We start from the raw sequence: 12,234 nt of genomic DNA, 5'->3' as shown, positions 1-12,234 counted from the left end.
ACAGCTAATCAACCAAAAATTAAAAATAAGGTTAAGGATAAGGAAATAGAAAAATGCAACATGTTTCTATTTAGTTGAAGGAGTGACAAACATGAGATGAGCAAGAATTAAATGGCTTAAATTTATTAAAAAGCACATTTTTAAAATTCTCCTGAAAAAAGTTTCTAAACATATGTGAGGTTAAAGCCTACAAACATTATTGCAAATGTTACTGCCACTGTAAAGACAGAAAAACAGTTTAGTTTCTTAATAAAAAGATGCATAAAATCAAAAGTACACTCAAGAACAACATAAAATTCAACCAAGCCTTTAAATAATATACCTCTTACACTTGAAATGAAGGATTCTAGTCTTTCAAGCAACTCCAAATCTCTTTCGAAGTCATAAAAATGGTGTTCGACCCAATGCCGAAACACATTTAAGATCCTAAAAACACAGAAACACATGTTAGTGACACTAAGTATTCAAGTACACTTCTTTTACTTTTCTAATGCCATAGTGGTAGCATGAGTCACTAATCTGTATATAAAGGTGAGAAAACCAACTAAGATCTAAGTACGTTGGCCATTAATTCAAGTGGCACAAATGTATCAACACTCTATTTCAAAATGATAAAAATATTATTTCAGAGACTATCTACTCTGTTTTGTAATACCACTAAATGATTACATAGAACCTTACAAAGGAAAAGATTTAATCAACTGAGACAAATAAGAACTTTGGTTGCCAAACAGAAGATTTTTAGTTCGAGCCCACCAGCCACTCCCCAAGGGAGAAAGATATGGTAGTCTAAAAAATTTAGAGCCTTGGAAAACCCTACACAGAGTAGCTGGATTGTGTCCTGCTGGGTCACTACGAATAAGAATTGATGTATCAGCACTGAAGTTGGTCTGTTGTGGCACAGAAATACAAGAAGCACAGTAATATTTATTAGTTACATTCTATAGTTTTTCTTTATTATTTTAACATAAGATTACTTCCATGTAAACTTCCCACTCTCAAACCAGCCTGTTGATATACAAGGTGAAGTATTTAACAAGTGTACTATAAAATGCAAAAATAAAGATGATTAATGAAGCAATAGAAGAATGATAAATGAATATATTATGTGATAAAATCAAGTACTACAGTAAAATGTTGGTAGAATCTAAGCTTATGGGTAACTGTAAAATTCTTTCATCTTTATTATACATTAAAATTTTTAAATAAAATGTTTAGGAAACATATAAGGCAATTGAAAGTATCCTGGCTTGTGTCAGGTGCACTTTAGTCCTCAAAGTAATCTCCTTGCTTTTCAACACTCTTAAACAAGTTTTGTGCAGCAGATTTACCTAATTCAATTTTGCACTTGACTGCTGCTTCCATGAGCACTGGTTGTGAATTCAAGCAAGACAAAGTCCCTGACATTACCCTAACCAACATTACCCTAAATCAAATGCTTTCAGTGTATGGGTAACTGTAAAATTCTTTCATCTTTATTATACATTAAAAATTTTTAATAAAATGTTTAGGAAACATATAAGGCAAGACACACTCACTGCCATCTATCATAGCAACTCCATAGGACAGTGCAGAACTGCCCTTGTGAGTTTTCGACACTGTAACCCTTTACAGGAATGGAAAGCCTCATCTTTCTCCAGCAGAGCAATTGGTAGTTTTGAACTGCTACCTTGCAGTTAAATAGCCTAACATGTAACCCATTATACCACCAGAACTCCTTGAAGTTCAAGGCCATATTCAATTCAATCAATTCCACATACCGGTAATTAATCTCATTTACTCTGTTGTTGTTGGGTGCCCTACAATCTGTTCCAACCCATAGCTTCCCAAGTGCAACAGTACTTCCCAAGTACATTGTGCCACCCTCACAACTGTTATGTTTGAGCCCATTTTTGCAGACAGCATGTCAAATCCACCTAACTGAAGGTCTTCTTCTTTTTTGCTGTCCTTCCAGTATACCAAGCATGAGGTCCTTTTTCAAAGAATAGTCTCTCCTGATAACATGTCCAAATTACATGAGATGACGTCTCACCACTGTCACTTCTAAGGCACATTCAGGTTACACTTCTTCCAAAACTGACCTGTTTGTTCTTGTAGCAATCGATAGTACTTACAATATGCTGCCCCAACAATAAAATTCAAATTGTAATGCAATGTCTCCATTCCTCTCAGGTCAGTTTGCTATGTATGGCTTCTGCATAACATTCTCGTTTCTATTTTCTTGCCTTTGTTGATAACAATTTTATATGACTTTCAGTGTCTGTCTGTCTATATAGCCTTTAAAGATAAACTCAGATTTTTTACCTCTTCCATCTGATGCCTCCCTAATTTCTCTAGTCTATTCTCAGCTATGGTTGAAAATTTTCAAGGCTGTAGTTCTCTAAGCTTCTATTTTTGATATTTAAACACTCAACACAAATCAATATATAATTGTTTCATGTATCCTTTTTCCTAATAAAAGCAAGTACAGTAGAAAGTAAATGTTTTGAGGATGATGGCAACAAATGTACAAATGTCCTTGACACAATGGGTGTATGTATGGACTGTGTTAAGAATTGTATAAGCCTCCAATAAAATAATTTAAAAATAAATAAAATAATAAAATAAAAGCAAAACACAATGGTGTCAAAGATGAGCAACGTAGGACTGAGAACTTAGAAAACACTTAGAAATAAATATCTGAAGAATGTACAGGACTAAGTCTCAAATTATGTTTATCCTTCCTCCATATAGCAACCACAAAAATGCATGCCTCGTGTCAAAAAGGAGCTTAAGTGTGCATTAATACAAATATTACAGTTTAGTACAAATTCATCACACCTAATGGAAAATTTATTCTTTTGCTGATGGAAAGATAATCTCATCTTCTACTATACTGAGAACTTCTATATCAGTGGTTCTCAACAGTTATGAAGCAGCAATGAAAATAATTTTATGGTTGGGGGTCACCGCACCATGAGGAACTGTATGAGAGTCACGGCGTTAGGAAGGTTGAGAACCACTGCTCCTTATGAACAAAGGACATGTTCAACGTTCTGGCTGAGAGATACGAGCTGAGAGTGGTGCCATTTTTCTAACACTGCATTATTTGTGACAATTATCTTTGAAAATAAGTAACTAAAAGATTCAGTTCTAAAAGTGCATTTTTTTGGTCAGTATTAATCAAGGATATCACCTTAACATTTTGAGAAAAAAAATTTAGATTGTAAAATATACAGTTAATAAGTTTTCTCATGGAGAGAAAGGGGCAGTGATACTTTGGTTCGCGCATGAACTGGGATGAAGGACAATTACAAGTGCTTCCAATTTTCAATACCTCCCAGTAACAAAACGTCAAACAGACAAAGGTTTGAAGCCTGGTCCGATGATTCAATTTATATGACCTGCACCTCAAGCTACTTGATATTGTTAAATTTCAATTTTCTCATTTACAGTGGCAGTAAAAATTGTGTTGTGAGGATGAAATAAAGCAATTAGTAAAATGCACACAGTGAGCACCTAACAGTTGGCAGCTGCTATTATCAAATGCAATTTAGAAGTATTCCAAATTATTTCTCTAATAATAAATGCCTATATATGTTGGGGTGATGAATAGAAAAAGTCAGAGCTTCTATAAATATACACTATTAAAAGACAAAGCAAACAAAAACACACCAGACTTCCAGAACATAATTGAAAAGATAGAAAAGGGAACTTTTACTAACAATGACAAATAGTTATTTGCCTAATATATTGATATAATTACATAATATGTAACTACATAATATGATGTAATTACATAATATATTACATACTATATTGATGTAAATAATAGAACCTTTTTTGTTTGTTTAACCTTTAAACTTATTTATTTATTTTTAATCATTTTATTAGGGGCTCATACAACTCTTATCACAATCCATACACACATCAATTGTGTAAAGCGCATTTGTACATTCACTGCCCTCATCATTCTCAAAACATTCCCTCTCCACTCAGGCCCCCAGCATTAGGTCCTCATTTTCCCCCTCCCTCCCCGCTCCCCCCTCCCTCATGAGCCCTTGATAATTTATAAATTGGTATTTTGTCATATCTTGCCCTGTCCGACGTCTCCCTTCACCCACTTTTCGGTTGTCCGTCCCCCAGGGAGGAGGTCACATACAGTTCCTTGTAATCGGTTCCCTCTTTCCTACCCACTCTCCCTCTACCCTCCCTGTATTGCCACTCACACCACTGGTCCTGTAGGACTCATCCGCCCTGAATTTCCTGTATTTCCAGTTCCTATCTGTATCAGTGTACATCCTCTGGTCTAGCCAGAGTTGCAAGGTAGAATTCGTGTCATGATAGTGGGAGCGGGGAGGAAACATTTAGGAACTAGAGGAAAGTTGTATTTTTCATCGTTGTTACATCACACCCTGACTGGCTCATCTCCTCTCCGAGACCCCTCTGCAAGGGGATCTCCAGTGGCCTACTAATGGGCTTTGGGTCTCCACTCCACTCCCCCTATCATTCAGTATGGTAAGATTTTTTGTTCTGATGATGCCTTATACCTGATCCCTTCAACACCTCGTGATTTCATAGGCTGGTGTGCTTCTTCCATGTGGGCTTTGTTGCTTCTGAGCTTGATGGCCGCTTGATTACCTTCAAGCCTTTAAGACCCCAGATGCTATACTTCTTGATAGCCGGGCACCATCAGCTTTCTTCACTACATTTGCTTATACACCCATTTGTCTTCAGTAGGAGTCTCATGCTCTACTGACTGAGGTAGCCAAGCACCTATGTATTTTAGTACTACATTTCTTCAAGACATTTATGAGCAGCTTCACATAAAAATAACTTGGAAAGTTTCACATAACTGCTATGACATTAGCAATAATACCTGCATCTGAAGTAAGAAGTAAGAACTTTTGTGCTAACTTTATAAATTCAAAGTTAAACTGCACATAAAAAATTTAATATTGAAATCAAACCTAAGTTGTACTGGCTGGACATACTCCTTGCGAAACCTTTTAAGGTCTGCACTGATTGGTTGCTCGCCTTTTTCAATTGCCAGTTTATCTGCTTCAGTGGGTTCTGGCTCTGGAATTTCAAATCTAGAAGAAAAGCAAATGGTAGAAATATTCTCATGCAAAAATAAATGTCAAGTGTTTCATATAAAGCAGAGAAAGTATTTTGACTAAACAACCTTCTTTCCTACTAGCTACATAAAAGGAGCAGTTACAGTCAAACTTCCCTTATTGTATAACAAGCTACAGGAAAATTGTTCTTGATTAGTTTATAGTCATGCTTTTATTTTCTTAACAGCAGTTTCATAATAGTGACCAACATTGAAAAGGTCAGTGGAAACGACCCCAGAAAAGATTTGATGAGTACAACTTCTTTAAAGAACATGATAAAAGTGGCTTATCTAATCATCTGTCTTTAGAATGTACATTATTAAAATGAAAGGCTTCTTTAAAGACATCAGAAGGATCAAAGGAATTTTTAGCAATATTTAAAGAAGTTATCTAAGTAAGTACATTTAAAAATCAAAACTAAAAACTTGCTCAGTCTCTAGAATACACCTAAAATATAAGTCTCATGGGTGCTTCCTTCCCTTAGTTTGGCCATGGGATCGACTACTTTAAAGCACATTACACTGACTCGGCTGGGTAAGTTCAGAGCTCAGTTTCACAGAATAACACAGGACGTGATAAAATTCTGGTAATAAACTGAGTCAAAAATCATTTGGAGAATATACTATCGTTTCATCTATCTAACATTTAAAATACCACTATATTACTAAAAATTCAATTCAGCTCATTTTAAAAATTAATCATGAAAAGACCTCAATCATAAACAGAGATTTCAGTGAGCAATCTATTTGAAGGGAACAGTAATATTGCTAATGTAATGACAAATGTATATGCTCAAAAAAGACAGTAAGAACTTACTAGGTGCTATGTACTTTGAAAATTATGAAGCAAGCAATAAACTTACCACAAGTATTCATAAAAGCCAGTACTTCCCAAAATGGGCAATACTGCCCTCTGGGGTCACTGGGACTATCCCGGGGGGGGGGGGAGGCTGCAAAAGTACACACCCACCTGCTCTGTATTGTGGGTTATGGTTATAGTAAACAAGTATTTAATTGCCTACTGAGCACCGAGTAATTGTTTGTTTTTCTGAAAAAGGGGTGATGGGCAAAAAAAGCTTAGGAACCTATGACATAAAAGAAGCATATATCTTTCTTACCTTTCCATCAGTAAGCTTAGCAATTCCTGTGGCTTACAAAATGAACGGTATGTAGTAAGAAAAGTACGAACAAAGTTGGGATCTGAAATAGCAGAGCACAAAAACAGATTGCATGTTCAAATCACAGTTTAATTTAGCTCAAAATACCTGTTATGGGACAGGGCAAGATATGACAAAATAACAATTTATAAACTATCAAGAGCTCATGAGGGAGGGGGGAGCGGGGAGGGAGGGGAAAAATGAGGACCCAATGCCGGGGGTTTAAGTGGAGAGAAAATGTTTTGAGAACGATGAGGGCAATGAATGTACACATGCGCTTTACACAATTGATGTGTGTATGGATTGCGATAACAGTTGTATGAGCCCCTAATAAAATGATTAAAAAAAAAAAACCTGTTATGGACCCTTCCCTTTACTTTTCTGTTTACTCTAGCTCTTCTTGCCACTGATGCTATTTCTTGAGAGATATGGATTGTTTTCAAATGTAAAAACTTATGACTATCCAATTTTATAGATACTAAAAAGGAGCCTTGGTGGCGCTATTGGGCTGCTAGCAACAAGGTCAGTGGTTCAAACCTACGAGCTGCTCCTTGAGTGAAAGGTGACTTTCTGCTCCTGTAAAGAGCTCAGTCTTGGAAACCCCAAGTGACAATCCTACTTTGCTTTACTGGCTCACTGTGAGTCCGAATCAAATCAGCTGAGGAAGTCGGAACTAGGTAACTAACAATGCTCACAACACAACAGTATGCTTCAGGAACACTGAACGAATTATTCCTTTCATTTTCCAGAAATCTTTTAAAATTTGGAGCCAATCTGCTTTTTTTGGTCCAGGTCTCACATACTCTTGAAAAGCTTTTAGGCCATAGGTTTTCGAAGCGATGTTTCCCAAAGTGGAGGCACTAAAACAATCCAGAGGGAGGGCCTGGAAAGCAAACAGCTACACTTGATCATGGATTATGAGCTAGACAACAAACGTTTTTATTTGCTCGGAGGTATGCTCATGTGTTTGTCTCCTCATGAGGAGGACAGTAGCTTGGGAATCTATGTCCTAGAGTAAGCATTGGTTATGAGTTTCACATACCTGCATACATATGATATGTCAGTCTTTCAATTAATTTTACCACAGTTCCACCTTTAATAATGGGAATTCCACTTCTACTCTGCAAGCTGTCTTCAAATACAATATTTTCCTCGGAGTCTTTTACCACAAAACGATACACTTCTGGACTTGGTAGTCTCAGTGGTTGCTCATTTTCTTCTCTCAGTAGAACCAAGTCTAGCATCCGATCCAGAGTACTACGATACTGAAGAGAAATCAGGGCCGCCATCCAGTTGTTTTTCTCTTCAGCAGATTTAGCAGCAAATATTATGCTGTTTTCATCTTTGGATACTAATTCAAAGGCATGTTTGCATTCACAAGTATCTTCTTTATCACAGATTTGTATTTTCCTCATGACAAATTTTTCCTTTAGTCTGTATTCTGCATTACTGTAACCTGGAAGCCTAGATTGGCCATGGTTAGGTTTACAGCTAATCATTAGGCCATCAAAGAGAAAAATATGGCGTTCATGTTTAGCACCAATTCTTGTCAATGGACCTTCCATAATGAATTCATTACAACACTGTCCAATATCTTTGCCTTCCCATCCATCTATGTTTTTCTGAATTTCATTCATTTTTTTGATAGCCAAGTGTTTGCTTCTTAAATGACGATTATAAAATGGACAGACAGGATCCCTTAAAAAAAGAAAGATGGAGATACATTTAGCTTATTCAGTGATGAGGCAATCCTAATTGGCTAATGTGTAAACTCCCTCAAATCGAGTGACAAAAGTAACAAACAGCTTAACAGAGTTTAGACACAGCAATGACTTTATTTTACGAATAGTAAATCACTTTGGACAATTCCCTATGTATGACTCAATTTTATTACATGAAAGAAATGGCCCTATATTTCATCCCAAATGCCATAAAAATTGAAACTACTAGAAATACTTCTAAATTTCTTATACAGATTACACCAAAAAAGTGCATACACATTTTAAGTTTATTAAATATAACTTAGTAATAAGATGCTAATTTTAAAAGCTTGAAGGAATAATGTGGAACAAAGTAGCAGCATTTTCAAAGTGTGATTATCTCTATAAACACACTTCTTTAGAGCACAAGACATCAGGTAAAAGTAAGTATGCAGAACATGCATATTTTAAACAGTTTGGAATTACCCAGGTCGGCGTCTAGGTGAATACTGCTTGTAAATTCGGTCCATGCTACCTTGGAGATTCATGAGAGCAGTGATGGCTTGGTTCAAACACTCTCTGTCTTCTTGTTCTTCACTACATGCTTTCAATTGCTTGGAAAAAACAAGAAGAAAACAATTAATAAATTTTTTAAAAGAACACGAAGAAAATTAGACTTGCATTATTTGATTCTTCTACCATCTTTTTCACAATTAGAGGATGAACCAGAAAATATTGACTTTGAATTATAAATTTACTTTATCAAAGTAAGGATAATTTTATATGCTTGATAAAAATTCTATGGCTTATATAGTAATAAATTACATAATAGAAATATATGTATAACTTCTGACTCTTCAAATAAACTCACTCTCTTTATTGTAAACAAATGTATGTATAAATTACTACTAACAGAATCAGAAGGGGAAAAAGCAAATATAAAAACCATGTCATGTTGAACATTTTCTACATATATAGTTTTAAAGTATTTTTAATAATTTAAACAAAACAAAAATTTAAAGCAATGCAATAATATGAAAAGCTATTAATTCCTTAATTAAAAGACTTAAAACACTATGTTTCTAAAAATTACGGAAAATTTTAAATAGTGAACTGTTTTTTACAAGGTTTGGAATTTTAAGATCATATACTATGAAATAATATATTTTCTTTCATCTATCACTTAGAAACTATGTACAGATAAGTAGGAATAAAGGGTTTTTATTGGATATCCCCTTACAGAAGGGTCACAAGGAAGAGAAGAACCAGTCAGGATGCAGTATAGCCCCGATGAAACATACAACTTTCCTCTAATTCTTTAATGTTTCCTCCCTACCTCCCCCAACCCCACTATCACGATCTCAATTCTACCTTACAAATCTGACTAGACCAGAGCCTGTACATGGGTACAGATAGGAGCTGGAAACACAGGGAATCCAGGGCAGATAAACCCCCCAGGACCAGTAATAATAGTAGCGATACTAGGAGGAGAAGAGGAAGGTGAGGGGAGAAAGAGGGAATCAATCACAGTGATCTACATATAACCCCCTCCCAGGGGGACGGACAACCAAAAAGTAGGTAGAGACAGCGGTTGGTGTCACACATGAAAAAAATAATAATTTATAAATTATCAAGGGTTTATTAGGGAGGGATGGTGGGGAGAAGGGGAAATGAGTTGATACCAAGGGCTCAAAGAAAATGTTTTGAAAATGATGATGACAACAGAAGTACAAATGTACATGACACAATGTATGTAAGTATGGATTGTGATAAGAGCTGTAAGAGCCCCCAATAAAATTATTTTAAAAAATGGAAACAGAAAATAAAATAAATAAATAAATGAAAAAAATAAAGGTTTTATTCCCAAGCTTCCTAGAAGAAGTTAGATAATTTAAGATTTCTTGGTTTTTAGGAATAAAAGTATTAAAAAATAATGACTGAGTCAAAAATGGTTTTCAAACCTTTCACAGGTAAGTAATTTTAGTCAAGGAAGCTTTCATCTTACCTTTAACAATTCAAAATAGTGCCAACAATGGTACACTGGCACTAGCATAAGGCGTGGAAGAACATATCGAATTGCCTCTTTAAACCCATCAGCAATGGACTGCAAAACATAGGGATAGAATAGTACATTTATCTCTGATATAAAGAACATATTACAGCAGCACCTAACAGAAACAACTCTGAACTCTTCAATACTTTTAGCTCTGGTTATGAGAATCACAGCCGCATCTTGGATGGTTACTAGCAAGCTTTTAAGACACCAGATATTACACACCAAACTAAGATGTAGAATACAATATCCATGAACCTTATTATGCCAGTTGACTGAGTCACCTCATAAGACTATGGTCCCAAGCTCTCTAACCCAGAAAACCAATTCTTCAAAGTTTTTAGAAATGTCTAAGAGTTCCTCATAGACCTCTAAATGCTTTGTTTTATGTATGTCATCTAATATACATCACTTCTTTTTTCCAGCTAGCTAGCTAATGAGATAGCCATGTGAAGATGTTTTGGCTAGCCAAGGGTTTTTACCACCATTAACCTATCCCTGATTTTAGAAACTCACTTTCCTTTTCATTCAATGAACTCTCCGTCAGAAGCAGCACAACACTCAAGGGAGCTTCAAAAAGTTTGTGGAAAATGGAATAAAAAGTTAACTGAATTTGAATTGTCCACAAACATTTTGAAGCCTCCTGGTACTCTGGGGGTTTCTTATACTCTGGAGAAATGCATAGAGCAGTGTTTCTCAACCTTCCTAATGCTGCGACCTTTTAATATAGTCCCCCCCCACCAAGCATAAAATTATTTTTGTTGCTACTTCATAACTGTAATTTTGCTACTGTTATGAATCCAGCGACCCCTGTGACAGGGTCATTCGACCCCCAAAGGGGTCACGACCCACAGGTTGAGAACCACTGGTCTGGTGGAAAATCCAATATGGTATGGGGTCATATATGGAAGATGTTGGGGAAGAAAAAGAAAAAGATCACAAACAAATTTTCAAGTAGTCTACATGTTTAATTTCTTTCAAGGTACTTAAATACCCTGAAAAATCTTGGTGTATAACTAGTCATAGATATAAGCCAGTTTAAAAAGTACTACTGTATAAATCGCTTTTGAGAACTTATAAAGGATCTAAAAGTAACTTAGGATGATTTTAAATATCTTTAAAGCTGACTTATTTGGACTAATACTTCTTTCCACAATTGAAATAGTGACTTGAATTACTCCCCTGGATATTTCATGATAAAATGCTTTAACTGGAACCAAGAAGTCTTCAAACATCATCTGTATTGTTAATTAGTGGTGAAATGGTTACTAAAGTTGGAAAATACCTATATTTAACAAGTCTGGAAAAGAGAAATTGGAGAGGATGAAAACTAGGAAGAAATCATATCAAGGAAGCCAAGGGACAGGAGGATTAACAAATGCTACTGACATGAAAATGAAAAATAAAATATCCAACAGATTTGGAAATTAAGTTAATTCTCAATGATTGTTTTTAGTGTTATATTTTGGGTAGAATATAGTAGTTTGATAAAAAAGAAATATTTTGAAAAATCTAAAGCTAGTTGGCTGCCAAGAGGAAAATATGAAAAGAGGAAGTAGCTAGAAGGGACCAGTGAAGAAAGGCTTATTTATTTGCCTGAAAGTACAAGCATAGTGAAGGTTATTCTCTCTACTCCTTATAATTTATCCAGTTCTTTCTCTTGTGGGGGTTAAGGCCCTACAATAGCTCTCCAGATTTCTCTATATCCTAGATCTAGAATGAGCCAAGATTCTGCTGGTCAATCAGAATTTGTTATAACAGAATATATCTACATTAAGTTCTTTCTATGATAGAAAAACAGAAAAAGCTGAACAGAAGACAATCTAAAAATGGGTTCACAGCAACATAATTTGAAGGATTATACAGTGAGTTATTTCTTCACTAGTTTAAAAATATTTTAGAATTACAAATTTTTTAAGGATAAGATGTCAGAATATTTCTTTACTTGCTTTATTTTTTAAAGAAATTCAATTTAAGCTTACCTGGAAGTGCAAAGAAACTGCAGGTTTGGCCATCAACTTATTGAAATGTTCATTGAACTTTGGTGAAAGTACATCCTGTGATAATGTTTCATAAGGATCAAAAGCTTGCTCCTATTTTTTTATAAAAATAAAAATGTGTTAGGGTCAAAAGAACCTTTTCATACTAATTTGATACAAATTATGTAATGGCAAATTTCTATCCAAGTTCTCAACTAAATTTTGGAACGCTGTACTTCTTGCTTTTCAG

At 35.2% G+C, this 12,234-nt stretch overlaps 1 protein-coding gene across 1 annotated transcript in view; it reads right to left on the bottom strand.

Moving 5' to 3' along the window:
* SOS2 (SOS Ras/Rho guanine nucleotide exchange factor 2) overlaps positions 1–12,234 on the bottom strand; it is a 101,754-nt gene that overhangs the window by 26,330 nt on the left and 63,190 nt on the right. The window contains exons 8-14 of the mRNA XM_004698575.2: positions 11,988–12,098; positions 9,958–10,056; positions 8,439–8,566; positions 7,295–7,950; positions 6,214–6,295; positions 4,950–5,072; positions 323–426 (exon numbers count right to left, since the gene is read on the bottom strand). Of these exons, the coding sequence (XP_004698632.2) occupies positions 323–426; positions 4,950–5,072; positions 6,214–6,295; positions 7,295–7,950; positions 8,439–8,566; positions 9,958–10,056; positions 11,988–12,098 (1,303 nt within the window). The remainder of the gene's footprint in view (positions 1–322; positions 427–4,949; positions 5,073–6,213; positions 6,296–7,294; positions 7,951–8,438; positions 8,567–9,957; positions 10,057–11,987; positions 12,099–12,234) is intronic.

This window comes from Echinops telfairi, unplaced genomic scaffold (genome assembly GCF_000313985.2).
Source record: "Echinops telfairi isolate 266 unplaced genomic scaffold, ASM31398v2 ScPeMD7_18;HRSCAF=68, whole genome shotgun sequence".
Lineage (NCBI taxonomy): Eukaryota > Metazoa > Chordata > Mammalia > Afrosoricida > Tenrecidae > Echinops > Echinops telfairi.
This window is presented reverse-complemented; position numbering and strand designations above follow the sequence as displayed.